This window comes from Dama dama, chromosome 23 (genome assembly GCF_033118175.1).
Source record: "Dama dama isolate Ldn47 chromosome 23, ASM3311817v1, whole genome shotgun sequence".
Lineage (NCBI taxonomy): Eukaryota > Metazoa > Chordata > Mammalia > Artiodactyla > Cervidae > Dama > Dama dama.
Genome location: NC_083703.1, coordinates 32,273,548 through 32,301,191, shown reverse-complemented (window position 1 = coordinate 32,301,191; position 27,644 = coordinate 32,273,548). Strand labels below are relative to the sequence as shown.

Genomic DNA, 27,644 nt, shown 5'->3' with positions numbered 1-27,644 from the left:
AGGGCTTCCCAGGTGGTGTTAGTGGTAAATCTGCCTACCAATGCAGGAGAAAAAAAGAGACTCGGATTCAATCCCTGGGTTGGGAAGATCCCCTGGAGGAGGGCATGGCAACCCACTCCAATATTCTTGCCTAGAGAGAAGCCTGGCAGGCTTCATTCATAGTGTTGCAAAGAGTCAGACGTGACTGAAATGACTTAGTACACATGCATGGTCATTCTATGTTTAATTTTTTGAGGAACTGTCATACTGTTTTATAGTGACTATATCATTTTACATTCTCACCAGCAGTACACCAGGGTTCTAATTTTTTCACATTCTCGCCTAATAGTTGTTATTTTCCACTTTTGTGTGACAGTAGCCATCCTATGAGTGTGAAATGTTATCTCACTATGGTTTTGATTTGTACTCTCCTAGTGGAGAAGGCAATGGCAATCCACTCCAGTACTCTTGCCTGGAAAATCCCATGGATGGAGGAGCCTGGTTGGCCGCAGTTCATGGGGTCATTAAGAGTCGGACACAACTGAGTGACTTCACTTTCACTTTTCACTTTCATGCATTGGAGAAGGAAATAGCAATCCACTCCATTGTTCTTGCCTGGAGAATCCCAGGGACCGGGGAGCCTTGGTGGGCTGCCGTCTATGGGGTCGCACAGAGTCGGACACGACTGAAGCGACTTGGCAGCAGCAGCAGCAGCAGCAGTGATAAATGACACTGAGCCATCTTTTCACGTGCTGTTTGGCCATCTGTATATCTTTTCAGAAGAAATGTTGATTTTCTTTGCCCATTGCTTAATAGGGTTACTTATTTTGTGCTGTTAGGTTGTGGGATTCTCTGTATTCTGCATACTAACTTCTTAATCGTATGTATGATTTGCAAAGTTTTCACATTTTTAAGTTGCCTTTTCACGATTGATAGTTTTAATTGGAGAAGGAAATGGCAACTCACTCCAGTATTCTTGCCTGGAAAATCCCATGGACTGAGTATCCTGGTAGACTACAGTCCATGGGGTCGCAAAGAGTCGGACACGACTGAGCGACTTCAGTTTAGTGTCTTTTAATATATAAAAGTTTTTCATTTTGAAATAGTCCCACTTACCTATTTTTTTTTTCTCTTTTGTTGTTTCTACTTTTGGTGTCATATCCAAGAAATCATTGTGGAATCCAAAATCATGAAGATTTTCCCCTATGTTTTTTCCTAAGAGTGTTATGGTTTTAGCTCTTATATTTAGGTAGGTATTTGACTCATTTTGTATTATTTTTTTCTATATAATTTGAAGACTGGGTCCAACTTCATTCTTTTCCATGTGGATATCCAACAGTTCCCAATAGCATTTGTTGAAAGCCAGTTACTTCTTAAGCAAGGAGTGTTTTAGTGGATGTTTCCAAAGCCATTTGCTACTGTTTCAAAGGTCAAATAGGTAATGATTAAGTTGTGCATCACTTAGAGGTAGATTTTGACCTCTCACAAGTTGAAGAGTATTGAAGATCTAAGATCATTTACATCCCTCAGGAAGAAAAAAATAACGTAGGCTTCCAGGGCAAAGAAGAAAGGACTGAAAAGTGTAGGACAATCCACAGGTCAAAGTATACCTGCCAGGCTTGGTTCTCTGGACTCCCACACTCGGCTGGGAGAGCGGCCTCCCTCCTTCCTGACGACCCAGGAGGCTGGTGAGGAACATGTCCTCACTTTTTCTTGGGAGTCTGGTTATTTTATTGATGTTTGCTGCATCATACAGTGAGGATGGAGGACTTGCACTGCAGAGACAAAAAAGAAATATTGACCTCCAACAGTAAGTACACACATGGGTCATTCTGCTGGTGGACTTGGGTGGTTCCTCATCAGTTTTCGCAAATAACCAGATAAGCAAAGGTATAATTTTTCTAAAGAAAAAAGGTGATACTAAAAACAAGTAGGGAAAAACAGTTGGATTGATGTATGGATGTACCTTTTTATACACAAACTCTTCATTTATCACTTGGCAAATTAGGCAGGTATGCAGTTACTAGGAGGCATGTCCAGGAAATTTGCAAAGAAAGAAATGACAAGCAGGGAGAATTCAGCTGAGATGACCACAAAGCAAAGATGTATGCAGTCCCTAGCTATTGAATGAGAAACTTTGTTCTCTAGACTTAAAAAACTGCATGTGATAATTACTGATGCATTCTCTGGCTTGGATTATGTAGGCCTCGAATGACTGCAGAGAGGGGAAACTTGGTGTTTCTTACTGGATCAGCTCAAAACATTGAATTTAGAACTGGATCCCTGGGGAGAATTAAATTAAATGATGAGGATGTCGGCGAGTGTTTCCATCAGGTAATACACTGGAAACATACTGAAGTAGTTTTGTTTATTCATACTGAAAAGGCCTATGTTAATCTGTACTCTCTTGAGCTCAGGGAACATGATTGAGGTAAAACAACTCTGTAGGGAGTCCCTGGGGTTAATGTTGGGTATGGGACATAGCACTCACAGGAAGTGGCTCACTGTGTGGACTTATGTACTCCAGCCCAGAGAAGGTGCAGAGGGTGATACTGGGGCTTCTTTACAAGGGGACCAAGGATGGAGGGGGACCACAAAAAGGTGTAGATGTGATCAGTTTATTTTTGCCACAGAACAGAATTGGCCAGTAATCCTCTCTCCTGCCTTACTGAATGTTTTCAGAGCTCATCGTTTGTTACGTCACACAGGTCTATCGGTCATCATGTTAGGAGCTGGCATTTAGAGCTCATTATGGACTCTGTGCTGTGCTCAGCACTTTATGTGTATTATCTCATCTAACCCTCATGGCTGCCTATGAGGTCGGCTTTATGGCTACCCCATCTGTAAGGCAGATAGAGGAACCCTCCCTACAGCAGCTCAACAATGTATCCAAGGACATACATTAGATGGCTGAGCCAAGATTTAAAACCCAAACAGTCTCCTTCCAAGTCAGGCCTCTTAAAAAGCATTCTAAACTATTATTATGGGAAAAAAATGCAAACAGAAGATTCCTTGATACCTTATTACTGAAAGGGTAAGTGGAATTATGCCATGGCTATTTTAGTCTGATGTTTATTATACATGGCATTGTTCTGTGTTGGTTTTTTTTTTTTTTTTAAATAATAATGACAAGGTCTTAGGGCTTGAAATAGAATACTACCCAAATTTAAAGATTTTATTCTTATAGACGTAATTTTTTCACTAACATTCTCTTCCTCCTTCTCTTCTCCCTTCATTTTCTCCTCCTTTTTTAAAAAAATCAGATCCAGAAAAACAAAGATGATATTACAAACTTAAAAAGAAGTACAGTCGGTCTGCCTCAAAATATTTCTAATCAAATCCATCAGCTTGATTCCAAGGTAAGTCTGACATCCATATCCTTGGGACAAATGGGTTCTCCTTAATACAACTTTGTAAGTAATCATTTTGCAGAAGATATACCAATTTTGTATCCTCCTTAAAAATGTAGTGTTATAATTATGGACTTTTTGGTTAAATGACCCAGCCCTAATGGAGGAGGTAGAGGTGTGATGAGCAGAGGTTGGAAATCCTGTGAAAAGAGCTTGTGGCATAAGTTGGCTCTGCTCACGTTCTGATAGCCACCTCCTTATTGATGAGGTGGATGGGTCACCGTCGCTCAGGAAAATTCCCAGAGTCACCATATACAGTCAGTCAATGAATCAACTTATCATTGTGTTATACTTCTTTTTTTAAAAAAAAATCCATGCAATGGAAGAGAGAAGGAAGGAAGGGAAGCCTGGAGGGCAGAGAAAAGAGGAGGGGAAAGGCAATTAGACAAGGAGCAAACAGATAAAGTGAAGTTACTAGGAAAATAGGTAACAGAGTAACGTGGCACACGATGTGCCTTTGAACCAGCTAATGGATGTTTTTTCTTCCCCATTGGTAGCTTGTGGCTCTTGAGAGAAAATTCCAAAGCTTACAGCAGGTAAGTCCTATAACTACTAGATAGCCAACATCTTTCACTGAAAATACACTAGAATCACTGAAGGAGCTGGTATTCTTCTTTTTAAAATTTCATTTATTTATTTATTTTGGCCGTGCTGGGTCTTCGTTGCTGCCTGGGCTTTTCTCTAGTTGCAGGGAGCTGGGGGCTACTCTCTGGTTGTGGTGTGCAGACTGCTCACTTTGATGGCTTCTCTTGTTGCAGAGCTAGGGCTCTAGGGTGTGAGGGCTTCAGAAGTCATGGCACATGGGCTTAGCTGCCCATGTACCATGGCGTGTGGGGATCTTCCCAGACCAGGGATCGAATCTGTGTGTCCTGCATTGGCAGGCAGATCCTCTACCACTGAGCCACCAGGGAAGTCCAGATAGAGCCGGAATCCTTAAGGTGGATGGATGGTCAATATCAAGGGCTTTGCTCTCCCCATAATTTAATTCTTCTCACAATCAAAACCAGTTTTCTTATTGGCGAGTAGTTGATTTACAGTGTTGTTAGTTCCTGCCCTACAGCAAGGTGAATCAGTTGTATGTGTGTGTGTATATATATATATATATATATATATATACACTCTTTTTTTAGATTCTTTTCCCATTTAGGCCATTGCAGAGTATTGAGTGGAGTTCTCTGTGCTATACAGTAGGTCTTTATTAGCTATCTATTTTATATATATTGATAACAGTGTATATATGTCAATCCTAATCTCCCAATTATCCCTTCCCATATTTCCCTCCTGGTAACCATAAGATTGTTTTCTTCATCCGTGAGTTTATTTCTGATTTGTAAGTAAGTTCATTTAATTCTCATCACACGTCATGCTTCTCAGGACACATGAAGAAAGTGAGTCTCAGAGAGATGAAGCTCACTGAGCATGTGAAGTCCTCTGACTCTCAGTTCAGCTGTCCATGTGCTCTTCCTCTTTGGCTATCACTTTTTTAATCATGTAATGTCAGGCTTAAGTCTGCTGGAGATGGTAGTCAGCTAGTGACCACCCAAGTTGCTTATTCTGGCATCCAGGACTCAGTTTACAAAAGGCTCACATTTTCTCTAACATTAAACTTAGAGTCTAGGCTGTATCTCAGAATATTCCAGACCTTCTTAAAAGTATATCTGCTGGTGATTAAATTTGAACAATTTCTTAGAATAAACCATCCATAACTTTACTGCATGCTTGTAAACTAGTCCTTGTAATTTTAGACTTCTTATCCCTTTTGTAGGGAGCTGATATTTTTAAGACTTTCAAGGGAGCCATAACCTTCCACACAGAGAAATGCATAGAAAGTCCCCATATTTTAATGACTAAAAGTAAGAGGATTCCAGGTTCAGAGTCCCTGCTCTCATATTCTTGATCTGTTTTTGATTATTCTTCAAATGTCCTCTATTCTGTTGTTTCAATTTTGGTGGACAAGTTTACATATTCCTTTTCCTGGCTTTGATAAGAAATTGCTCTTTCTGCCTTTGTCTTTTTAGAGAGTAGTTGAATAAATGAAAATGAGCAAGACAAACAAGAGTGTTTATTCCTGCCAAAGGTTAAGAACTGGAGGCCATAGTCCAGTTAACTGGGACTGGCCTCCCTCTGCCCATCCCCCCCAGGAAGAGTTTTCAGTGACTCTGGAGTAGAAACGCCTTCATGCCTTTGGATGCCTGAAGTCCCATAGTTTCCAACTGTCTTTCTCCTGACTGCTCACTGACTATTTACTGCTGGCTCCCCATGGGCTTCTGAGTTTTTAATCCCCAGACAATGTTGTCTTACATGCCAGAAAAACCTCTAATGAGTTTGTGGTTGATTTTCTTAGTAGTGTCCTTTGATGAACAGGACTAATTGTGGTACTGGCACAGACATAGACAGAAAAATGAAAGAACACAGAGTCCAGAAGGAGACCCCCCAAATCTATGGGCACCTGACTTATCACAAAGGTGGAGAGAGAATGGGCTTTGCTCCACATGGTCAGCTTGCCATTCTCTGCTCTCAGTTTCATCTGCAAACAGAGGGAACAGACTTGATTTTCTCTCTGAGAAAATCAAATATTTCACCAAATGTTTTTCAAAAATGTAAAGAATAATTTGCCCCATTTTAATTTTTAAAACCGAGAATTAGACTAACATTAGGTGAAATTAACGGGACTGCTGTCCTTGGGTAATCACTTGTGCTCTCTAAAGATGTTTCCCCTGCCCCAAACGCATTTCAAAGCTTACAAGGTGGGAACTAGTAGCTGACCTAGGGTAGGATTCCCCAGGTTCCATAGCCAAAGGCAGGTCTCTATGTATGACTGTGGTCTGAAAGCAGTCATGTGAGCATGAGGCTGGAGGGTGTATTTAAGCCTCAGGCCACATTTCCCACAAAGGGTCTTGGAGTGAAAAGAGTTCAGTCATCTTAACCCAGGGGAGGAGTGTGGGGGCAGCAAAGATGATCATATTTCAAATGCTTATCTGGAGGTACCAAAGAGAAGAACAACAGCCAAAGAACCAGAATTTCCGTTTTATTTTCTTAGTACAATAGGAATTTCCATGTGATTCCCACACCCACATCTTGACTCTTGTCACCATCATACGTTTGTCAGAAGAACAGTGTTTTTTCAGAGAGCAGAGTGAGAACTCTTGCCCCTCACCTTTGCCTCACCCATCCGTGGTTAAATGCATGTTAGTAGAGAAGGAATATGGATAGGGCTTGATAATAGTCAACACTTTTTGGTTTCTCACAAGAGAGCTGATAGGAAGAAGTATTTACATAATGGATTTAAAGTCTGGAGGAAGACCCCCCCCACCCCGCCCCCCGCCCAATTGACCAGGAGTAAAATGTGGCTTGGTGTACACACCTGCTCTAAAATGTGGAAAGTATGACTGTCTCGCTGACCATCCTGTCTTTGTTCCAGACACTGGACAGGAAAGTTTGCAGCAGCAATCCCTGCCAGCATGGCGGAACCTGCCTCAACCTCCCTGATTCCTTTTTTTGTATGTGTCCCTCACAGTGGAAGGTGAGTCACCTAGTCTTTGGTTAAAAATGATGATGAGTCAACATCAGTGGTTTCCTAGGAATCCTCCAGACCTATTTAATTCTCTGTCCAAAGTTTCTAGGATTCTGTGGTCTCCTGAGTCAGAATAAATGACACCAGGTATGCCAAGATGCAAATTGCGGCCAGCATGATCCTGTCACCATTGAATCCTGAACCATCTTAAGTGGGGATTTGCTGGACTAGATGCTACGTGCTGCTCTGGCTAGCATGAATTTAAATTGCTCAGCACAACTAAATGAATCTTAATGTAGCTTGTGCATTTTCCTGCCCTTTTCTATTAATAATGAAAACATTCCTGACATGTGCATCCAGAAGAAATTAAGTGACTATTCCTAGGCAGAGCTCCACAGTAAGATGAAGAGTAGTCCACATAAGGATTCTTCTGTGACTGGTATGATCTATAAAGAGCTCTTTGGCTCTGTTAGGCCACACCTGAGTTATAGATGAAGGGTGACTGGAGATGAGTTTTAATTTTATCATATTTAGCTTGACCGAGGACTTCTTTACTGTCTGTTTGTAAATCTTTGAACATGCTGTGTGACTGTTGGCCCAGATGCCTTTGTAACCTGTAGTACCTGACTTTGTGCTTTATCTAAACGCAGGGCCCTCTGTGCTCTGTTGATGTTAATGAATGTGAGATCTACTCAGGGACACCCTTGGGCTGCCAGAATGGAGCCACATGTATTAACACAGCAGGGAGTTACAGGTAACTTTTTTCTTTCCTTTTTTTTTTTTTTTTTAACCAATAAACATTTATTTTTCATACTCACAGGTCTGCATATAAGCCATGGTAGCTCCATTTCAGTTTGGTTTGGCCTGTGGATCTCTTTCTTATACCAGGGCTAGAGGTGCCCCAAGCTACTGGAGAAATGTCCTTCTCAAGGCCAAGGTCAAAAGCCCCCAGAGAGTTGAACAGAAATGTATAAAATCTCCTAAAGCTATAGCTCCAAATTCGATGTCACTTTTGCCTGCTTGTTGTTGTTTAAATTAGGGTGTATTTTTGAAGAACTAAGACATCCCCTGGTTAACAGTATCCAAGGTTAAGTGCCTGTATTACCAGCAAAACTAACTGTTCTCTAGGGAAGTCACACGGTGTTTATCTAACATACACAGAGCTGTTTCCTTAGGTAGAGAAAATCTTGTGTGACCTCAACTCTCACCCCATGAAGAAACCTGTTCTCTGAGGAACAGGAAGGAGGCCTCCAGGGCTGGTGTAGAGTGAGGATGGCCCCGGGCAAGATAAGGCAGAGGGGTCAGTAGGAGTCAAAGCATCCAAGGGATAGCCATGGGAGAGCCTTGTGTAGAAGAGGGACGGCCTGCCCCCCTCTCCCCTCCCCCGCCACCCCCTACATTCAGTAGCTGAGAGAGCTGATAGTCAGGACTTCTCCATTCAGGCACTGTGCAGTGTCCACCATAACCAGAGCAGGGTGAACCCAGGTTTTCTTCACATGGATACTCCTCATTGTCTTTCTTCAATTAGTCATCAGGCCCCTCACCACAGTCATCTCCCTGCTGCCGTCCGCCATCTTTTCTTCTGATTGAGTCTGTCACCGGGCTCATCCGCAGCATTCTCCTGCTCAAATCGGGCATCGCCCTCAGCAGGAAAACTTCCCTTCTCTTATAAAGCTGACTTGGGCATCACAGTGCCTCCAAGTTCCCATCAAACTCTAGGAATATTGGTCTGTAAGGTGACACTGACTGATGTACTATCTTGTTAAGTAATCAAGTCCAAAAACGTATGGCAGATCAATAACAAACTTCGGTTTCTGTAGTTCCTTAAAATCACTTAAAAAAAAAAAAATCTCTAGACGTTGTCTTTCCCCATATTTTGGTGGGTCTCCTACTATATTCTGTGATTATAAAGAGAGAAAGAAATGGGTTCTGTTGTGACAGAATCTCTGTGTTTTATCTCACTGGAATCAAGAGCAGCTATTCACTCTCTTCCAGTATCCCTGCTGTCCTGTTCTTCAGTTCCCTTGTAACAACACATTCTGTCCTTCCCAGGAAAAAAGAGTGCAGGAATTTTGTTTTTGACCTTGTCATTTATTAGCACACTATATTCTTAAAAAGCAACCACAGTCTTTCTCTTTTTCAGTTTTTCCTTTAATTCTCTTAATATGATCTTAAAAGTTTTTCCTCATTGCAAGTTACAAACTTAACTCATTCTGGCTTTTGGTGGATACGTCCTTCAGTTTCAATATCCTGCACATTGTATGTCTCTGATGTCAATGAAGTATTGCATTATTAAAGAGCTTTTTGCTCTCCAAATTTTGTTTCTCCTTTAAAAGAACCCTCTGATCCTGTTTTGATAAATATTCAAGCTTGGATCCAGAATGCAAGTCTAATCTTTCAGTACCTTGAAAGCATTATCTCCTGATTTCTATTTATGGGCATTTATCAATGAAAACTGCTGCTTGGCGATAACACTGGCAAATGACTCCTAGTATGGATCCTTCCCACGTTCCTGACATCGAGGAATGTTCTGGAGATTAGTTCTCACTCTCTCTCCCTTTATCATCCCTGTCTTCTGGAGTCTTGCAAGCCAGCAAAATAACAAACATGCAGCAGGGAGGAAAGATCCATAGATCAAGACAAAATTGTTTTTCCTTCCAGGACAAATTTGCCCTTTTACCCCTGCAAAATGGCAATGAAAGGAAAGGTTTAAAAAAATTTTTTTTGTTGTTTGTTTTCTTGACATGGTATGTGCATCTTAGTACCCCAACCAGGGGTCAAACCCATCCTCCCTGCAGTGGAAGCATGAAGTCTTAACCACCGGATTGCCAGGGAAGTCATGAAAAGAAAATTTTTAACACAATTATTTCCTGCATGTCAGAGGTTAATTTTTCCAGATAGAAATGAGAAGAAAGGAGGGAGGAAGGGAGGGGGGGGAGAGAGAGAGAGAGAGTGCACACGAGCAAGCGAGTGAGCAAGAGAGAGAATAATTTTACTTGTTGAGAGTTGCCTAAATGACAGATTAAACTTGATAGAGGAGTACTGAATTATTCTCTCTTGCACCATCCTATCAGAGAAAACCCAAGGACTGATTGTGCTGACTCTGGAAATGATTTGGGTTTCTAGTTTCTGCCCGTCACAGGTTCCCTGGAGGACATTAGGGAGCACAGGGTTTAATCTGGTTTCTTCTTGCTGTGGGCATAGTGTGTGAAGCCTCAGGAATTCCAGTTGATTATCTCTGACCTGAATACTCTCATTTAGGCATATGATGAAGACTTTTTGAAGGAATAAAAGAAAATAGAAACGTGTATATGAGTGTAAGATTAAAAGGTTGTTTTGTGGAATCTATGTGGAATGAAACAGAGCCCTTCGATACTTTCTCGAGTTCTGTTAATTATGGGAGGTTAAGTCCTTGTTAATCAGCAGCTTCCTTGAGGTTAGAAACTCCTTCAGGAAACTTCTGTGAACAGTTGCTGAAGATACAGACTTGAGCCCTTGTTGAATAATCTGCAGTGGGCAGTTTGCTCTGGATTTGCAGCCTCCTTCAGCCTCTAACTCTTGGAATCCATTACTTGTGGGAGACAAAGGAGTCTTTATTTAAAGGGATTAATAACTTTTATTGGTAGTGACCTTTGAAAGATAAAGCGCTGTGCAAATACTAGTTCACTGAAAGCCCCATTTCATAGAAAAATTTCTGATAAAAATTCTCTTATTTTTTTAAATTTTTGATTTTATATTGGAGTATAGCTAATTAACAATGTTGTGATAGTTTCAGGTGGACAGCAAAGGGACTCAGACAGTTACATTTACTCAGCCATGTACATGTATCCATTCTCCCCTAAACTAAAAATTGATTTTTGGAGTCATGAGAATACAGCAAGGACAACCACTGTCTGTTTCCTCCAACTCCTGGGGCTCCCAATCTTTTTCCAAGTGCTCAGGCAGCTAACTGATAATATTTTGCCACTGTTCAATATGTTTTTACCTCTCTATTCTGAAGAATTGATTCTTATTGTTTCCCGCTGACTGTGGGTTTAAAACAACCCATGGAATCCACATTTACCTGCATGGATGGTGCATGTTATATACTTCCAGCTCAGATCTAGAAGGCTTTATAGAAAAAAAAAAGTTAAGTTTGTTGTTTGCTTTTTCTCCAGGAACACAATGGTGATTATCATATTTTATTTTACTTATTTTCATTTTTATCACTAGTGGGTTTTAAAATAGGCAGAGCTTAAATGATGAGAATCATCTGGTTTTAGCTCAGATGGAATGGAGTTAGGTATTAAACATATGACCTCTTTTAGTTAGTCAGTTATATTAATATTGAACCATGGACTCTAATGCAAGTTAAACTATGACCATGGAAGCATATGTGACCACGTCTCAATGGCCAAATGTACTTGAAGTGTTTTTCAAGACAGAAAAGCCCCCCCACCTTTTTTTTCCTACTGGAATCAAATCAGCAATAGAAAGTCATTACAAAAGTTACTTCTTCAAGAGGGCATAAAATTCACTACCCTGTTTCTTTAAGGGCATATCTAGACACCTTGAGAATTTATTAATACATTTACATGTAAACACTGTTGTGTTAAAAGATATATAAAAAGGGAAAGTATTCAACTAACTCTCCCTTTCAGAAGGTGGGAATGTGATGTGGAAAAACAGTAGTACAGGAGTAACACTCACTTAGGTGTAAATTTATCTTCTGCCAATGACTAATCCCTGGCCTTGGGCAATTTGAACCTTGCCAATAAAATGGGATTAAAAATGCTTGCCTTTAAATATCATAGTGAGGAAATTGCTAGTGTATCTGGCTTTCTTCTTCCTTTCAGCTTTCCACTTCTCACCTTGCTGTTGTTGAGTCACTAAATTATGTCTATAAGCTCTATAAGCTTATAAGCTGTGTCTGACTCTTTGCAACCCCATGGACTACAGCACATCAGGCTTTCCTGTCCTTCACTATCTCCTGAAGTTTGCTGAGATTCGTGTCCATTGAGTCGGGAATACTAACTATCTCATCTTCTGTTGCTCCATCACCCCTTCTCCTCTTGCCCTCAATCTTTCCTAGCATCAGGGTCTTTTCCAATGAGTTAGTTGTTCGCTTCAGGTGGCCAAAGTATTGGAGCTTCTCACCTTATCTAAACTTAAATGAGAGAAATATATTTGTAGCTGTTTAGGGAAGCCTGTAGGATTAAAGTTTACTCCTCTCTGAATGACAATAGCAAGGGAGAAGGAAGAGAGAGGATAAAGAGGGAGGATTTAACTGCAGGTCCTTGAACCAAAATCTCTGCTCAAATCTCTAGTCCTTTTCCAATAGTAAAGCATTTAGTGATAAGATAAACAGTTTCCTGAGCACTTCCTGCAGGAAAATGCCTTTAGACCCCAAGGTGAAAATAGTGCTCATAGCTTGACACTATTAATTTACAAGAAACTGAGGCAGAGGGAGTTATTACATTGTCTAAGGTGAAGAGTTAACGGGTAGCATCAAGATTTAAACTGAGGCAGTCCTGTCCCGTGGGGTCTTGAATACCCAGACTTCTCATGCATCAGAAACTCAGAAAGCTAGTTGGTTTAAAGATTAAAAAAATTTTTTTGGTGAGTGGAGATGCTGGTAAAATAAACTTTTAACAAGGAAGCCACCAGGATCAAATCCTCACATATGTGAAGAAATGGTCTAAGTCCTATCACCTCCAAGAGTCTAATTAAATTCTCAGAATGCTCTGTATCAGGATGGGAGAGTGAATGAGGAAAGGGAAGAGAATATGAGAGGGGAAGTATGGAAAATGAAAAGAAGATAAATAGCTATGGATAAGGAATGAGTAATTGAATTCCTTTTTAAGTTTAATCATGTATTGCTATTAATCTCTGACCTTGTCTTAATGAGAAAGGCAACCTTGGAATGTTCAGAAATGTAATTTATTAATGGAACAGCTTTTACTCAATTATATATTGATGTTGTGAGTTGCAGGGCTTCCCAGGGGGTGCTATTGATAAAGAACCTGCCTGCCAATGCAGGAGACATAAGAGACATGGGTGTGATCCCTGGGTTGGGAAGATCTCCTGGAGGAGGGCATGGCAACCCACTCCAGTACTCTTTCCTCAAGAATCCCATGCACAGAGGAGCCTTGGCAGGCTATAGTCCATAGGGTCACAAAGAGTGGGACATAACTGAAGCAACTTAGCAAGCACACATGTTGTGAATTGCATGGGATATACTTACAACAAAAAAGTATTTATCTGAAATCCAAATTTTAAGCTAGGCATCCTATATCTTTATTTGCTGGGTCTGGCAACCATACTTGGTTAACCTGAATGGTATTCACCACACTCTTACTCTCCATTTCCAGCCACATTCATTGATCTCTTTCTTCCTTAAAACCTACTCAAAGCTGCCACCGAGCAGTTGTTTCTGGGGCCTCCATGGCTACACCAAGTTCTGTGCCCAGAGTGAGGCCCCTGTTGCTTCTCCAACAGCCAAACTCTCCTTTCCCTTGCTGCCAGTCACATGTTTGTTTTTACCAATGGACATCAGCTGAGCTTTTTGTGCCCCAACGTGTATTTTTAAAAAATTAGTTAATTAATGGCTGTGCTGGGTCTTCATTGCTGTGCTTTCTCCAGTTGCAGTGAGTGGGGACTCCTCTCTAGTTGCAGTGCGAGGTCTTCTCATTACAGTGGCTTCTATTGTTGCAGAGCACAGGCTCTAGGCAGTCGGGCTTAAGCAGTTGTGGGGCACAGGCTTCGTTGCTCTGAGGCATGTGGGGTCTTCCCAGACCATGGCTCCAACCCTGCGTCCCCTGCATTGGCAGGCAGATTCTTAACCACTGGGGAGAAATCCTCAACACATATCACTAAAAGAGCTTCTTTTCCTGGGAGAGTGACCCCTTTTCCAGAACACTCAGAAACTAGTTCACGGTCCATGGCCACACAGTTCCTCGTTCCTTGACTCTGACCCTTGGCCCCGGTGGCCAACGCAGTTCAAGTCAGGTAAACGGTGCCAACCAGACCTGGCTCTCACCCCGTCAGCTGTGCTCAGACATGTGTAAATGAGCTCTGTGACTTCTCTGCCTCTTCCCTTTTCCCCAGCTGCTGCTCACACCATCCATATTCCCTCTGAAACTGCAGGGCAGATATAAAACTAACTTAGAAAAATAAATAAATAAAACTAACTTAGCAACTTTAAGATTACGATGGTTTAAGACAACTTTTTTTCAGTCACTTAGTTGTGTATGACTCTTTGTGACCCCATGGACTGCAATATGCCAGGGTTCCCTGTCCTTCACTATCTCCTGGAGTTTGCTCAAACTCAAGTCCATTGAGTCAGTGATACCATCCAACCATCTCATTCTCTGTCACCCCTTTTCTCCTCCTGCCATCAATCTTTCCTAGCATCAAGGTCTTTTCGAAAAGAGTCAGCTCTTTGCATCAGGTGGTCAAAGTATTGGAGCTTTATCTTCACCATCAGTCCTTCCAATGGATATTCAGGGTTGATCTCCTTTAGGATTGACTTGTTTGATCCCCTTACTCTTCAAGGGACTCTCAAGAGTCTTCTTCAGCACCACAGTTCAAAAGCATAAATTCTTCAGTGCTCAGCTTTCTTTTTGGTTCAACTGTCATATCTGTACGTGATTAATGAAAAAACCATAGCTTTGACTATGTGGACATTTGTTGGCAAAGTGATGTCTCTGCTTTTTAACATGCTGTCGGTTTCTCATAGCTTTTCTTCCAAGGAGCAAGCCTTGCTTGTTTTATTATTACTGAATTGAAATCTTAGCACAAAACAGCCAGGCTAGCTTAGGTGTTATGTAATAAATACATCTTGTGAGTGGCTATGAAAGAACTGTTACTAAGTTAACTTATCTCTTATGGAGAGAAGAAATGTGGCCTTTGCAATATGATTACAATCATCAAAGATTCTGAGATGTGGATATACTACTGCCCATGGGGTTATACAAGCCTAGAGTATATTTGAGAATTTACCCATTTGGTCAAGGTCACCTGTGCTTACTGGAGGAGCCAGCTGGGTGGCCAATGAATGGACGCGATGATCTCTACCATCCTGAATGAACTCTGTACCCCTTAGTCCATAGTTGTTTGACCTTTGACAGTGCTGTTTGACCTGATAGCAGAAGAATTTATAGAGGTAGTTGAGCCCTCTAATCTCGTATTTGAGATGACAGCACATTTACTCAGTCTGCCACTTCAAGAGGAGCAGAGTGACTTTCTTCCAAGACTCCAGCCAGTAAATCTGGTTTTCTGGTTTGTGATTCTATGTGCATATCACTGACCTGCAATCAGAATTATTATTGATTTTTTTAACTGATGCTAAGAAATAGCTCCTGAGTTGTGCTTTGTGTGACCAACAGTTGTCTCTGCTCACCTGAGACCCACGGCCCGCTGTGTGCATCCAAATATGATGACTGTGAGGGGGGTTCCAAGGCGCACTGCGTCCATGGCATCTGCGAGGATCTGGTCCGAGTAAAGGCTGGAGAGGTGGGTCCCTTCCAGGGTGGGCCCCTCGGGGATGGCGGGGGAGGCTGGTTATTAGTTCCTCGTTCTCTGTAGCTGTGTGTGTCCACACAGGACCTTGTGGGGTTGCAGAGGGGAGTCACGTCCTGCCCTTCAGCTGGACTCAGATGAGGAAGGTGATGAGGGTTGTCCATAAGTAAGCAGAAAACAGGACCCAGAGGCTGATTTCATTAAATTACTCATATTTTTGTTATTTGCCCATGACTCTCACTGTGAGACATGATCTTCTCTTGGCCTTGTGAGTTTTAACAATGACAAGATATGGAAACACAAGAGTCCTGCCCTTGTTTGTGACATTCCGTTTTAAGGAGGCTGCATTTGTCCTGGCCCCTGAGCCTCTTTGAGCCCACTTCTCTAAGTATCCCTTGTGTTGACCTTGATTCCTGGCCCAGAAGGTCATCCAGCCCTGGCCCAATTGGCCCTCCTTGAGACCTTCAGGTATTTATTTTTAGTTGTTGTTGTTGTTGTTTTTTCCCTGCCCATGTGACGGAAAAAGGTTCCCTTCCAGCCATGGTGGGAGGGTGGTGTGTGTGTGACCTTCAAAAAGGAAACAAACAGAATTGATTTTCCAAGGTCTGTGACTACATGGATGTTTTTCCCTCTAAAAGCAGGCTGAGCGGATTGACTTTAATTATATTGACTTACAGCTCTTGATTGTTGTTGCCTTTTCCCAGGCATCTTTGGGGGCAAATTATAGGTTTCCCTTACTCTGAAATAAAGCCGTTTCTCTTTTTGCATGGTCTGGTCTAAATGCTTAATCATGTGGGAAGAAAAAGAGAAGCCACTCGATCGGTCTCATGGAAATGAACGTGAGAGGAGGAATCGGTTGCGGGCTCCGTGAGATTTTTCAAAGGCTGTTCTTGGTCGTTCTCTTGGTTGCCTGCTTTCACACCTTTGTTGCTCCTTCAGCCCAAGTACAGCTGCATCTGTGATGCTGGGTGGAAGGCCCCGTCGAACAGCATGGCCTGCACGCTGGACGTAAATGAGTGCGACCTCTGGCCTGCACCTTGCTCAGAACGTGTGCGGTGTTTCAACACCCCGGGCTCCTTCTATTGTGGGGCCTGCCCCACAGGTACGTGGGTGTGTCCCTCCTGGGCTCAGGTGCCAGGCTCCCCATGCCAGTCAAGCAAGGTTGCAGGACCAATTTCCTTTCACTGCCGAGGGATAAGAAAGCTGTTTTCAGGATGCCTTCCAATCCAGTTTCATATCCCATTTCACTAGGTCCCACTCCAGAGCATCTAACTGCTGCAGCAGTTAAATGAAAGAAATGGTTGGTTTGTCCCAAAGAGTGGTAGAGTTAAATGGCAGGGCCAGGATTAGCTGTAGAGTTTGGGAGGTCAGTCATTTTATTGCTGTGGCCGTGACCTTGATTAGATTTGAGATCAAAAGACAACGTGCTTTGGTCCCACCGTTCATACAAGCCAGCTGTTTGTAAACCTGGGCAAATTGATCTCTGAGTGTGTTCACTAGTGTAGGGTAAGGGAGTTAGAGAAGGCGAGGTTCGGAAAAAGAACGAGACCAGCACTTTACAGGAACAGATCACCTTTAATGAGGCGAGAAGGGGCAGCAGTCAGATTAGTGAGCTGCTGCACTAACCCAAGAAAAGAGTAAGTATATCTAGGCATCTATGTGGAAATCTGCTGTCAAAGGGGGCCTGTTCTTCTCCAAGGTTGTTCAGAGTATTATTCTCTCAAACGGCTGGGGCAAGGAATTCTGGAGATCAGCCAGAGGCTGGGATGGGTTGGGAGCTGGGCATAATCAACCTTAAAGTCCATTTTCTTTCTTCCAGTGAGAGAGTTCTTTGTTTTGCATAGAATGGTGGGAAGGACCCAGAGGGGAGTTTTAACTCCAGGCTATTTTGAGCCGGGTAACTTTCCTTCAACTAGAGTCTAGTAGTCCTCACCTGGGTGTGTCATCGGAAAACCTGTGTCTCTCTCCTCTTCTACCTTTTCCTTCATTTGTACAGACACACAGACCAATATGCAGGTTTTAAAAAAAATTATTTCCCCAAACTGTGATCATAGCTCTGCATACATTTCTAAAATTCGATATTTTCCATTAAAATATATATGGGAAAATCCTTCAGTGTGTGCACATATTATTAAAAATAGCTTTTAGCATCCATTGGTATAGATGATATTATATTCAGTATATTATATTCATAGTATTATATTATATTCATAGTATATTCAGTATATGTCGCTGTGTACTATTGAGAGTTTTTTTTTTTTCCCATTAAACAATGCTGTGGTAGACTTACCTGCATCTTTATAAATGATAAACTGACAGTTTATCTGCTTTTAGATAAAACCTGATGACAATTTTATCATTGTAGAATAAGTTTTCAGAAGTGGAATTGTTAGTCAAAAGTTATGTATTTTAAAATCTTTAATGAACGTGGCTAGGTCTGTTTCCAAATAGGTTTAACTAATCTAACTTCTGATTCTTAATAGCATATAAGACTACCTGAAGTGCCCACCTCTTTGCAGGAATTTGATTATAAGTATTTAAAGCAGCTTTTGCCGATCTGAAAGGTAGAATATATACCATTTTAACCTGTGTTTCTTTACATAGTTAAGCAGGTTTTTACGTGTTTTTAACTAACTTTTCAAACCTCCTGTTTTTCTAGGCTGGCAAGGAAATGGATACGTTTGCGAAGACATCAATGAATGTGAGATAAACAATGGCGGCTGTTCTGTGGCTCCACTTGTGGAGTGTATAAATACAGCTGGATCTTACCGCTGTCATCCATGTCCACCAGGTGCTACACCAAATTTCCTGATACCGTTACAGATGCAATGTGCATTTGAAAACAGGATCTTGTGTTCCTTTGTAAATGTGATTTATGTCTAAGGAAGCAAGCTGAATAGTGCAAAAAGTTTGACTTCTGAATCCAGGATACATTAGTATGTGTTATAAGAAAGACAGAAAAGTTACTTTGTGTATCAGTGGAAAATAATAAGCCTTTACCAACTGTGAGATGGCTTCTTGAAATAATGAAGAACTTGACAGGTTTTCTCTATGGATCACAGATGGATTGTTCCCACAGTTTATTAATATAGTGAATTCATGAGATGTTTTCCATATAAAGTTTACTAAATACCACACCTAATGGTAGGCATATTTTACACGTGCATTTCCTTTCTCTTCCAGAAAGAAGTCATGACTCCTATTTTCTAATCTAAATTGAGTTACTATCCAAGAAGTTCAGGGAGTTCTAAGGGGCAAATCGAAACCCTGTATGTTTTATTAACATGAAACAGCAGTACTTTGGACTTTTATTTTTTCCTTTGGACTTTTAAAATAATTCAGCTCAAAGCTTTGAAGTCACTGATTACAAAATGTCACTTCCTTAGAGTCTGCACTTTCTAAGTCTCTCCATAGTTTTCATATGTATTTTACTTTTTATTTTTGTCATTAGAAACAACCCTGAACATTGTTTCCAAAATTAGGTTCCTAATTCTTGTTGTCCATTTTCTTAACTGTGTAATTTTATTTATGACATATTTTATTTACATTTTCTGTTTTGATAATGGAAGATCTCTGGTTGGTCTGGGTCCTGATATTTGATTCTCAGATCAGGATTCTTCTTCTTGCATGTTGCTGACATTGTTTTTCACTTGCCTGCTCTTGCTGTGCTCAGGCTATCAGGGCGATGGGAGAGTCTGCACGCTCCTAGACCGCTGCTCGGTCAATAACGGAGGCTGCCACCCACAGGCATCATGCTCCTCGGCTCTAGGTAATGACTCATCTCTCCCTCTGGTTTGGGGTATTTTAGGATGACCTTCTAAAGCAAATCAACATTTTAAAGTCAAAATCGTCTATTTTCAAAATTCTTACTTTGGTCTTCAAACCAAAAATCAATCCATGTTATAAAACTATACAATTGGGTTTTTTATGATCTGCTCTAGTTTTTGCAAGTATTTCCCAAGATAATTAAGCCAGCAGATAGATACATGACTGTATTCCAGCAGCAAGGAAAAGAGGAGAAAGGAAGAACATGGCAGTTGTCTCTAAGGACTCCCCGTTCTGGGCCTTTGGCCTGACTAAGTGAGGTGGCTAAGTGTGGCTGCAAGGAAGGTTGGGAAATATAGTCTTTATTCCAGGTGCCCACACCCTCAGTTAAAATAAAGAGTTTCTAAAAAGTAAATAAATAAATAAAGAGTTCCCTACTAAGAAAGGAAAAAAATGGATCCAGGGCAAAATTCTTCTGGGTCTGCAGTGTTGCATAAAAGCTTCACCCGTGAAAACTTTAAAAATACATGCATATTACTAAACTTTTTTTTCAAGAATAAATAATTTATATGTTTATTAACAGTCTGTAGAAATATAGATTTACCCTACCCTTGACAATAATGGGTACTATAGTGAGTTTTCATTTTCATCAATTTCATAGGCAAAAATTGCCTTCTCATTATTTTAATTTTGACCGAGTCAAAAAACTTTGATTAGTACTAAATAAATAATGAAAAATTTCACATATTTACTAGCCATTTAATTTTTTTAAGGTCCCTTATTCATCTGCTATCTTACTGACCTGTGAAATTTCATTTTGTACTATGAGGATATTATCTCATTATTTTATATTTTATATATATTTTTCTTGGCATGTGGTTTTTATTTTAATTTTATGGTAGTGTTTTCTAGTTAGAAGTTTAAAATTTTTATGTGGTCAAAAAAGTAAATCTTTCACTTTAGCATTTCTCCTCTTAGAATTTGACCTTCCCTACCAAACTCTTTGGAAGTCAAGTATTGACACATGGTCCTTCTTACTTTCATTTATTTTTAATGTTAAAATCTTTGATCTTTTCAGGATTTATTTTTATCTATAGCATCAAATAGAAATCTAGTTTGATGTTTTTGTCCAAATAGGTATCTCCAACTCCATTTATTGAATTATATATCGTATCTCATGCTATTTCAAAATACTGCCTTTATTTTATTAACTTGTCATATATATACACATGTCACGTATATCTCACATATATATGAGAGAATATAAATGTGTATGTATGCACATATTAAATATATATGTATGACTATTCAAGTGTTTGTTAAATGATTAACAGCCTACTGAAGTGGTTAGGAGGTGAATTCTAGAAGATTGCACTTTATTTTTCCATTGGCTCCACCATGTTCTATCTATGGGTCTGTGATCAAGGCACTTAATCTCTCTGCGCTTTGTCTTCATCTGTAAACGGAGATTTTATAATAGTATGTATTTCTAGGGCTCAGTATGTGTACAGATACCGTCATTGCAGGAATGCTCTTTCTTGCTGCCAACCCCTCCTTGATAGGAAACTCCCTTTCCCCTTGCTGGGCCTCACGTTTTTTTTTTTTTTTTTTCAACTCAGTACTATGACATAGGGACTGACAGCATCAGTGTCAATCTGTAAATAAAGTATTGATAATGTGTCCTGTCTTTCTTACTCTTAAGATTAAAAGCTAGGGGAAAAAAAGATTCTAAATCTTTTCACCTCACACTTTGCCTTGTCTGCCCCTGGGTATGCGCAGACTTTGAGGATTCCTTATCTAGACCACAGAACCTGAGTTTTGTTCCTGGACCTGAGTGAAGGAGACCTGCACTTAGACATTTCCATTTCTATTTCCAAACAGGTTCCTTACCTCTTTGCACTTGTTTTCCGGGATATACTGGAAATGGTTATGGGCCAAATGGATGTGTGCAGCTCAGTAATATTTGCCTGAGTCAGCCCTGTGTAAATGGACAATGCATTGTGAGTCCTTTGTTCTTCTAAGGGAACTGAGTGCTGGAGAATAAATTTAGTTCACTTCTGTGCAATACGTTTTCTATGATTTATGAGTTTTAAGGTAATGATTCAAGCTTAAGATAAAGAGTTGTCAATAGCTTTCAGATAAAAGGTAGGTAATGACTTTAGTTCCCAGAAAAAACCAATGAGTTCATTTTTTTCTCTCAGTGATTTACAAAGCAGTAAAACAAAGCCTACAGTTTGACCCAAATACATCTAATTTCTTACTCTTTGGAATTAACATTTAAATGAATTAGTAGTTAGGCTCCTGGAAGATGCTTGTAGTTCAACACCTTCTCCTTGAAATACATAGCATGCTGTTCTTTATTACTTAGGTTGGTTCATGATTACTGTCTGTCCCTCCATTCTGTGACATGGTGTTTCTTCTTTCCTTAGGAAACAGTCTCTGGTTATGTTTGTAACTGTGAATCAGGCTGGACTGGTGTCAACTGCACAGAAAACATCAATGAGTGTCTGAGCAACCCCTGTCTGAATGGGGGAACCTGTGTGGATGGCGTTAATGCTTTCAGTTGTGAATGCACACATTTCTGGACTGGATTTCTCTGTCACATTCCCCAGGAAGGTACACTCAGCATCTCTTATACCACAGATGCTCACAGTTTACAAGTGTCATCCTTGAGCGAGTCCTGCTGTAGCTTTTCCATTGAACAACTTGCTATCATGTTCAGTTGCTCAAAGGCTTAGAACTAAAGTCTTCCCTTGCAGAAATGGTTTGAAATTCACAAGGTAAGATAAGGTAAATTCAACTTAAGCCATACAAATCTTTTCATCAAAGAAAACATTAATATTTTCCATTTTCATAATGTCCCTTTTGAAAGCAAAATATACTAAGTTATTGTAGTTTTCTAAGGGAGAGTCTTCTCTATAGCAGCCATTTCCCCTGGAACTTTACAAATACTCATGTCACTCTCCTGTTCTAAAATACACAGTGGCTCCCTTTTGCCTATTAAATAAAGATCAGGACTAGGTCTTTTGTTTTTGTTTTTTTGGTTTGTTTAGTCTGCTTTTTTAAATTTAAAATAAAAAAATGTCTTTAGCATACTGAGGAATACAAAAGGAGTATACGTGAAAAATATATATTCTTATAAATATATAAAAGAGCTTTTGCCCTCAAGGAGTTTAGTTGTGGAATAAAGACATTTAAACTTAAAATAATATAGAAGAGTGAATTATAGCACAAAGAAGACAACCTTTGGATTCTTCATTTCTGGGTTTTTCAGATTCTCCATTTAGTAGCCACAGTTTCAAGGAAGTAGCTTAATTTCTGAACTTCAGTTTTCGTTTTTATAAAATGGAGAAAACCATGTATACCTCCAAATGCCAAATGAAGGTGCTGAAGGTTACTAGATAACATGCAAATCATCTAGTGAAATGAGAGTTAATATTACACTGTGAATGAATCTGGGAGACTGTTTTTCAGTCATCCTCTACAATCAAGCCTCACCCTAACCATCTAACCTTTTCTTCACTAGTTCCCTAAAAATATGCCCTTTCAAGCCAGACTGCTTTCCTTATTTCCTGATGCCATGTGCCACCACATTTCTGCTGTGTTCCTTTGTTTGGAAAATTTCTCTCCCCAAACCTCTCCAAAGTCCTTCTTTGCTTCCCATCAGAATGTATCTGTCCCCAAGGAGGGCTTCGTATTCAGCCTTCTCCATAAACCTCTTCCGCCCACTCCTCCTTTCCCTCATTCCTCCTGATTTTGAATCAGCACATCTACTGAGGCTTTACTGTGGGTTTAGGACTCTGGTAGACCCTGTGGAAAAATAAGGAAAGAGAAAATAAAATAGTCTCCACCTACTTTCAGCTTTTCTTCCAGTTGAGGAGACAAGGTTGATATGGCAGAGGGGAGAAAAAAAATAAAGATAAGAATTAAATTGTGTGGGGCCAGGTGTTGCAGATGCAGAGGGAATGAGGGCCAGAGGAAACCCTGAGAGGCAGGGAAACTCAGGTGGAGATGAGCACGCCTAAGCTGGACTCTGAGCGCAAGGTGGGATTTGAGTGGATGTTGAAGGAAGAAGGAGACGATGAGAAGAAAGAATGGCAGGCTTTTGTCTCCAACATGAATTACTCAGACTCTCTGAAGGCTTCAGGGGCAGAGTGGGAGTTGCCTGGCCTCTTCCTTTCCAGAGTCTCTGAAAAGCACAGTTCAACTCCTTTTCCTCTGCAGTGTGTGGAGAGTCCCTCTCGGGGATGAACGGAAGCTTCAGCTTCGTGAGCCCTGATGCTGCTTATGCTCATGACATTAACTGCTTCTGGGTTATCCAAACTGAAGAGGGAAAGGTAAATACAGCGTCTCCCAGCCACATTGTGTTTCATTTATATGTATGAGTATGTACTACATGTATATATTACATTATTTTACATATAATGATAATTCAACCATCATATATTGAGGGCCTTGGGCAAACTCCAGGAGATGGTGAGGAACAGAGAAGCCTGGCATGCTGCAGTCCATGGGGTCACAAATAGTCAGACACAACTCGGCAACTGAACAACAACAGCAAAATATTGAGGACTTTCTAAGTTTCAGGCTTTGGGCTAGGTATTTTGTATACCTTTCTCAAAAACTTACACTAACTCTTTTAATTGAAGTATTGGTATCCTCATTTGTGTAGATGAAATAATGGAAACTATGAGAAGCTAAGTAATTGGAAAAACTTCCATTCATCCCCGAGAGGGACTCTCCACACACTGCAGAGGAAAAGAAGTTGAATTGTGCGCTTTGCAGTGTTTTTAAAAACACCCTTTAGCTGGTAATTGGACTAGTTGGATTTTAAAGTCACGTTTGTATTTCAAAGCCTGTGCTTTGTCCAATACAGACACTTCTTTACATGGCAGGTCAGCCATTTGTAAAGTCATATTGTTACCAAACTGGTAGTGATCATTCAATGTTATGTTGATCATTATGCCAAAATGGGGACTGCTGTTAAGATGGTTTCCTTATCCAAGTCTTCTCTGATAGCACACTCTCCAAGTGTGCTATGTTCATTGCTTTACATATGTTTAATTATTGTGTTTTAACTCCCATCACCTCATTTACCCTTGAGTAGCTGAGACGTCTGTCCAGGGGTGTGAGGTCTTTAAGTGGCCCACAGGGACCTGAACCCAGGCCATTCGACTCCAGTGACTGGACTGCTGGGCAAATGGTCTTCAAATTAAGATCCTAGCCCAGGGTTTTTAGTGCTTTTATCTCCAGCATTACTCAGACTTTTCCAAGTATTTATTTCTCAACCAACTTATGGACTCATTAAAGTAAAGTTATATGTCTGACTAGCTAAGGCTTTCCCTTGAAATACTATTAACTTTTCCCAGCAAACTAATGTTGCAGAGGTCATTGTCAAGGTCAGAAATATTTTTTCCCGTGAGCAAGGATTCTTTGGGGTCTGGTGATCCCACAATAGAGTAAACTCCAAAGTCGATCTCCCAGCGGGTATGTTATGTGAATTTCCTTCCTTCCATTTAGTTTTCATGAATTCTGTTTCCTGACATTGAAAACATGTTTCTTTCAAGAAAAAATCATTTTGTGAAAAAATTTTAATGCTTTTCTTGTGAGCTTGTAAAAATACTTTATGATGTTTTTCTTGATTATTGTGAATTTTCTTATGCCCATTACAGTTTACATAATGCAGTTTATATAATATTGAAATAAGGATACTTCAATTTATAAATGTTTATTTGATTTTCATTGAAATTGCTTCAAGGACAAAAATGATGTAATGTTGGGTAAGAGATCTTAAAAGTACCCTAGCATAGCATTCCAAAAACATCCTGATTCACTTTTTCATGAGCTGAATGCTGTGGTGGTTTTAGATCATAAATTAGATTCTTTCAATAACCACCTTCTGATAGTTTGGCTGTTTCAGATGAGGTTGTCGGCACAAAATCTTTTATGTTTCACTAGTCATATTACTATATTCAAGTCTGCACAATCTAACATTTTAACTTGAAGACATATTTATATGCTTATTCTCACCTACTTGCATACTCAGAACTCTTCATAGTACCTTTCCCCTGATGTCTGCTCTTGGTATTTCTCATCCTTTGATGACATCCAAACACCAAAGATGAATACCTGTTATACAGGCCTATACCCTAGGCCATCCATCCAGGCTGGGTATCAGTTGAGAGGTTTAGAGACCCCTAATAGCTCAGAAAATAAGAGAAGTGAAAGGCAAAGGAGAAAAGGAAAGATGTACCCATCTGAATGCAGAGTTCCAAAGAATAGCAATAAGAGATAAGAAAGCCTTTCTAGGTGCTCAGTGCAAAGAAATAGAGGAAAACAATAGAATGAGAAAGACTAGAGATCTCTTCAAGAAAATTAGAGATACCAAGGGAATATTTCATGCAAAGATGGGAACAATAAAGGACAGAAGTAGTATAGACCTAACAGAAGCAGAAGATATTAAGAAGAGGTGTCAAGAATACACAGAATATCTATAAAAAAAAGATATTAATGATGCAGATAATCACAATGGTTATCACAATGGTAAACCACAATGGTGTGATTGCTCATCTAGAGCCAGACATCTTAGAGTGCGAAGTCAAGTAGGTCTTAGGAAGCATCACTATGACCAAAGCTAGTGGAGGTGATGGAATTCCAGTTGAGCTATTTCAAACCCTAAAACAATGCTGTTAAAATGCTGCACTCAATATGCCAGCAAATTTGGAAAACTCAGTAGTGGCCACAGGACTGGAAAAGGTCCATTTTCATTCCAATCCCAAAGAAAGGCAATGCCAAAAAATGTTCAAACTACCACACAATTGCACTCATTTCACATGCTAGTATAGTAATGCTCAAAATTCTCCAAGCTAAGCTTCAACAGTACATGAACTGTGAACTTCCAGATGTTCAAGCTGGATTTAGAAAAGGTAGAGGAATCAGAGATCAAATTGCCAATGTCCAATCATAGAAAAAAAACAAGAGAATTCCAAAAAAACATTTATTGCTCCCTTGACTACACTAAAGCCTTTGATTCACAATAGACTGTGGAAAATTCTTAAAGAGATGGGAATATCAGACCACCTATCTGCCTCCTGAGAGACCTGTGTGCAGGTCAAGAAGCAACAGTTACAACCACACATGGAACAATGAACTGTTTCCAGATTGGGAAAGGAGTATGTCACTGTATATTGTCACCCTGCTTATTTAACTTATATGCAGAGAACATCATGTGAAATGCTGGGGTGGATGAAGCACAAGCTGGAATTAAGATTGCCGGGAGAAATATCAATAACCTCAGATATGCAGGTGACACCACGCTTACGGCAGAAAGCGAAGAAGAACTAAAGAGCCTCTTGATGGAGTTGAAAGAGGAGAGTGAAAAAGCTGGTTTAAAAGCAACATGCCAAAAACTAAGATCATGGCATCCAGTCCCATTACTTCATGGCAAATAGCTGGGGAAACAATGGAAACAGTGACAGACTTTCTTTTCTTGGGCTCTAAAATCACTGCAGAGGGTAACTGCAGCTATGAAATTAAAAGACATTTGCTCCTTGGAAGAAAAGCTATGACCAACCTAGACAGCATATTAGAAAGCAGAGATGTTATTTTGGCAACAAATATCCATCTATTCAAAGTGATGGTTTTTCCAGTAGTCACGTATAGATGTGAGAGTTGGATCATAAAGAAGGCTGAGCACCAGAGAATTGATGCTTTCAAACTGTGATGTTGGAAAAGACTTTTGAAAGTTCCTTGGACTGCATGTGGATCAAACCAGTCAACCCCAAAAGGAAATCAACGCTGAATATTCATTGGAAGGACTGATGCTGAAGCTGAAACTCCAATACTTTGGCCACCTGATGTGAAGATCTGACTCATTAGAAAAGACCCTGATGCTGGGAAAGATAGAAGGCAGGAGGAGAAGGGGACGACAGAGGATGAGATGGTTAGATGGCATCACTGACTGAATGCACATGAGTGAGCAAACTCTGGGAGATGGTGATGGACAGGGAAGCCTGGTGTGCTGCAGTCCATCGGGTCACAAAGAGTCAGACATGACTGAGCAACTGAGCAACAACAAAGGAATCAGCATCCCTGGGGTCACTGATAAATTATGAGTAGGCTGCAGGCTATTTATTAGTCAGTTAAATTTAACTCAAAGTAGATATTCATATTATATGTTACTGATTTGGAAGCACTGTTAGCTATACATTTGGAGTGACTTTGTTTAATGAACTTTATGATTAGTGAAATCTAGGTAAATCTATTTCATTAACCCATTGAACAATAACTTAATGGGTATAACATTTCAGTTACACTAGGTGAATAAGTTCTAGAGATTTGCCATACCACATTGTTCCTATAGGTAAGAATACAGCCTTGTGCCCTCAAAATGTAAGAAGGTAGATCACATGACATGTTCTTATGAGAAAGAGAGAGAAAAAAACTGAGCGAGAAAGAGAAGGAAATTGGAAGCTGTT

General features: G+C 40.3%; 1 protein-coding gene across 6 annotated transcripts in view; it reads left to right on the top strand.

The window, feature by feature from the left end:
• The window catches only part of CUBN (cubilin), a 282,579-nt gene that overhangs the window by 20,383 nt on the left and 234,552 nt on the right, over positions 1 to 27,644 (top strand). For 2 of the 6 annotated variants that reach the window (XM_061126294.1, XM_061126293.1), the window contains 12 exons: positions 2,184 to 2,313; positions 3,243 to 3,338; positions 3,887 to 3,925; positions 6,811 to 6,912; positions 7,554 to 7,657; positions 15,270 to 15,396; positions 16,342 to 16,504; positions 18,062 to 18,193; positions 19,076 to 19,171; positions 21,049 to 21,167; positions 21,597 to 21,783; positions 23,392 to 23,504. In XM_061126294.1, the coding sequence (XP_060982277.1) occupies positions 2,191 to 2,313; positions 3,243 to 3,338; positions 3,887 to 3,925; positions 6,811 to 6,912; positions 7,554 to 7,657; positions 15,270 to 15,396; positions 16,342 to 16,504; positions 18,062 to 18,193; positions 19,076 to 19,171; positions 21,049 to 21,167; positions 21,597 to 21,783; positions 23,392 to 23,504 (1,401 nt within the window). In that variant the 5' untranslated portion in view covers positions 2,184 to 2,190. Of the gene's footprint in view, positions 1 to 1,294; positions 1,790 to 2,183; positions 2,314 to 3,242; positions 3,339 to 3,886; positions 3,926 to 6,810; positions 6,913 to 7,553; positions 7,658 to 15,269; positions 15,397 to 16,341; positions 16,505 to 18,061; positions 18,194 to 19,075; positions 19,172 to 21,048; positions 21,168 to 21,596; positions 21,784 to 23,391; positions 23,505 to 27,644 lie in introns of those variants that run through there. The other 4 variants (XM_061126296.1, XM_061126295.1, XM_061126292.1 and 1 more) reach the window with 4 other exon arrangements.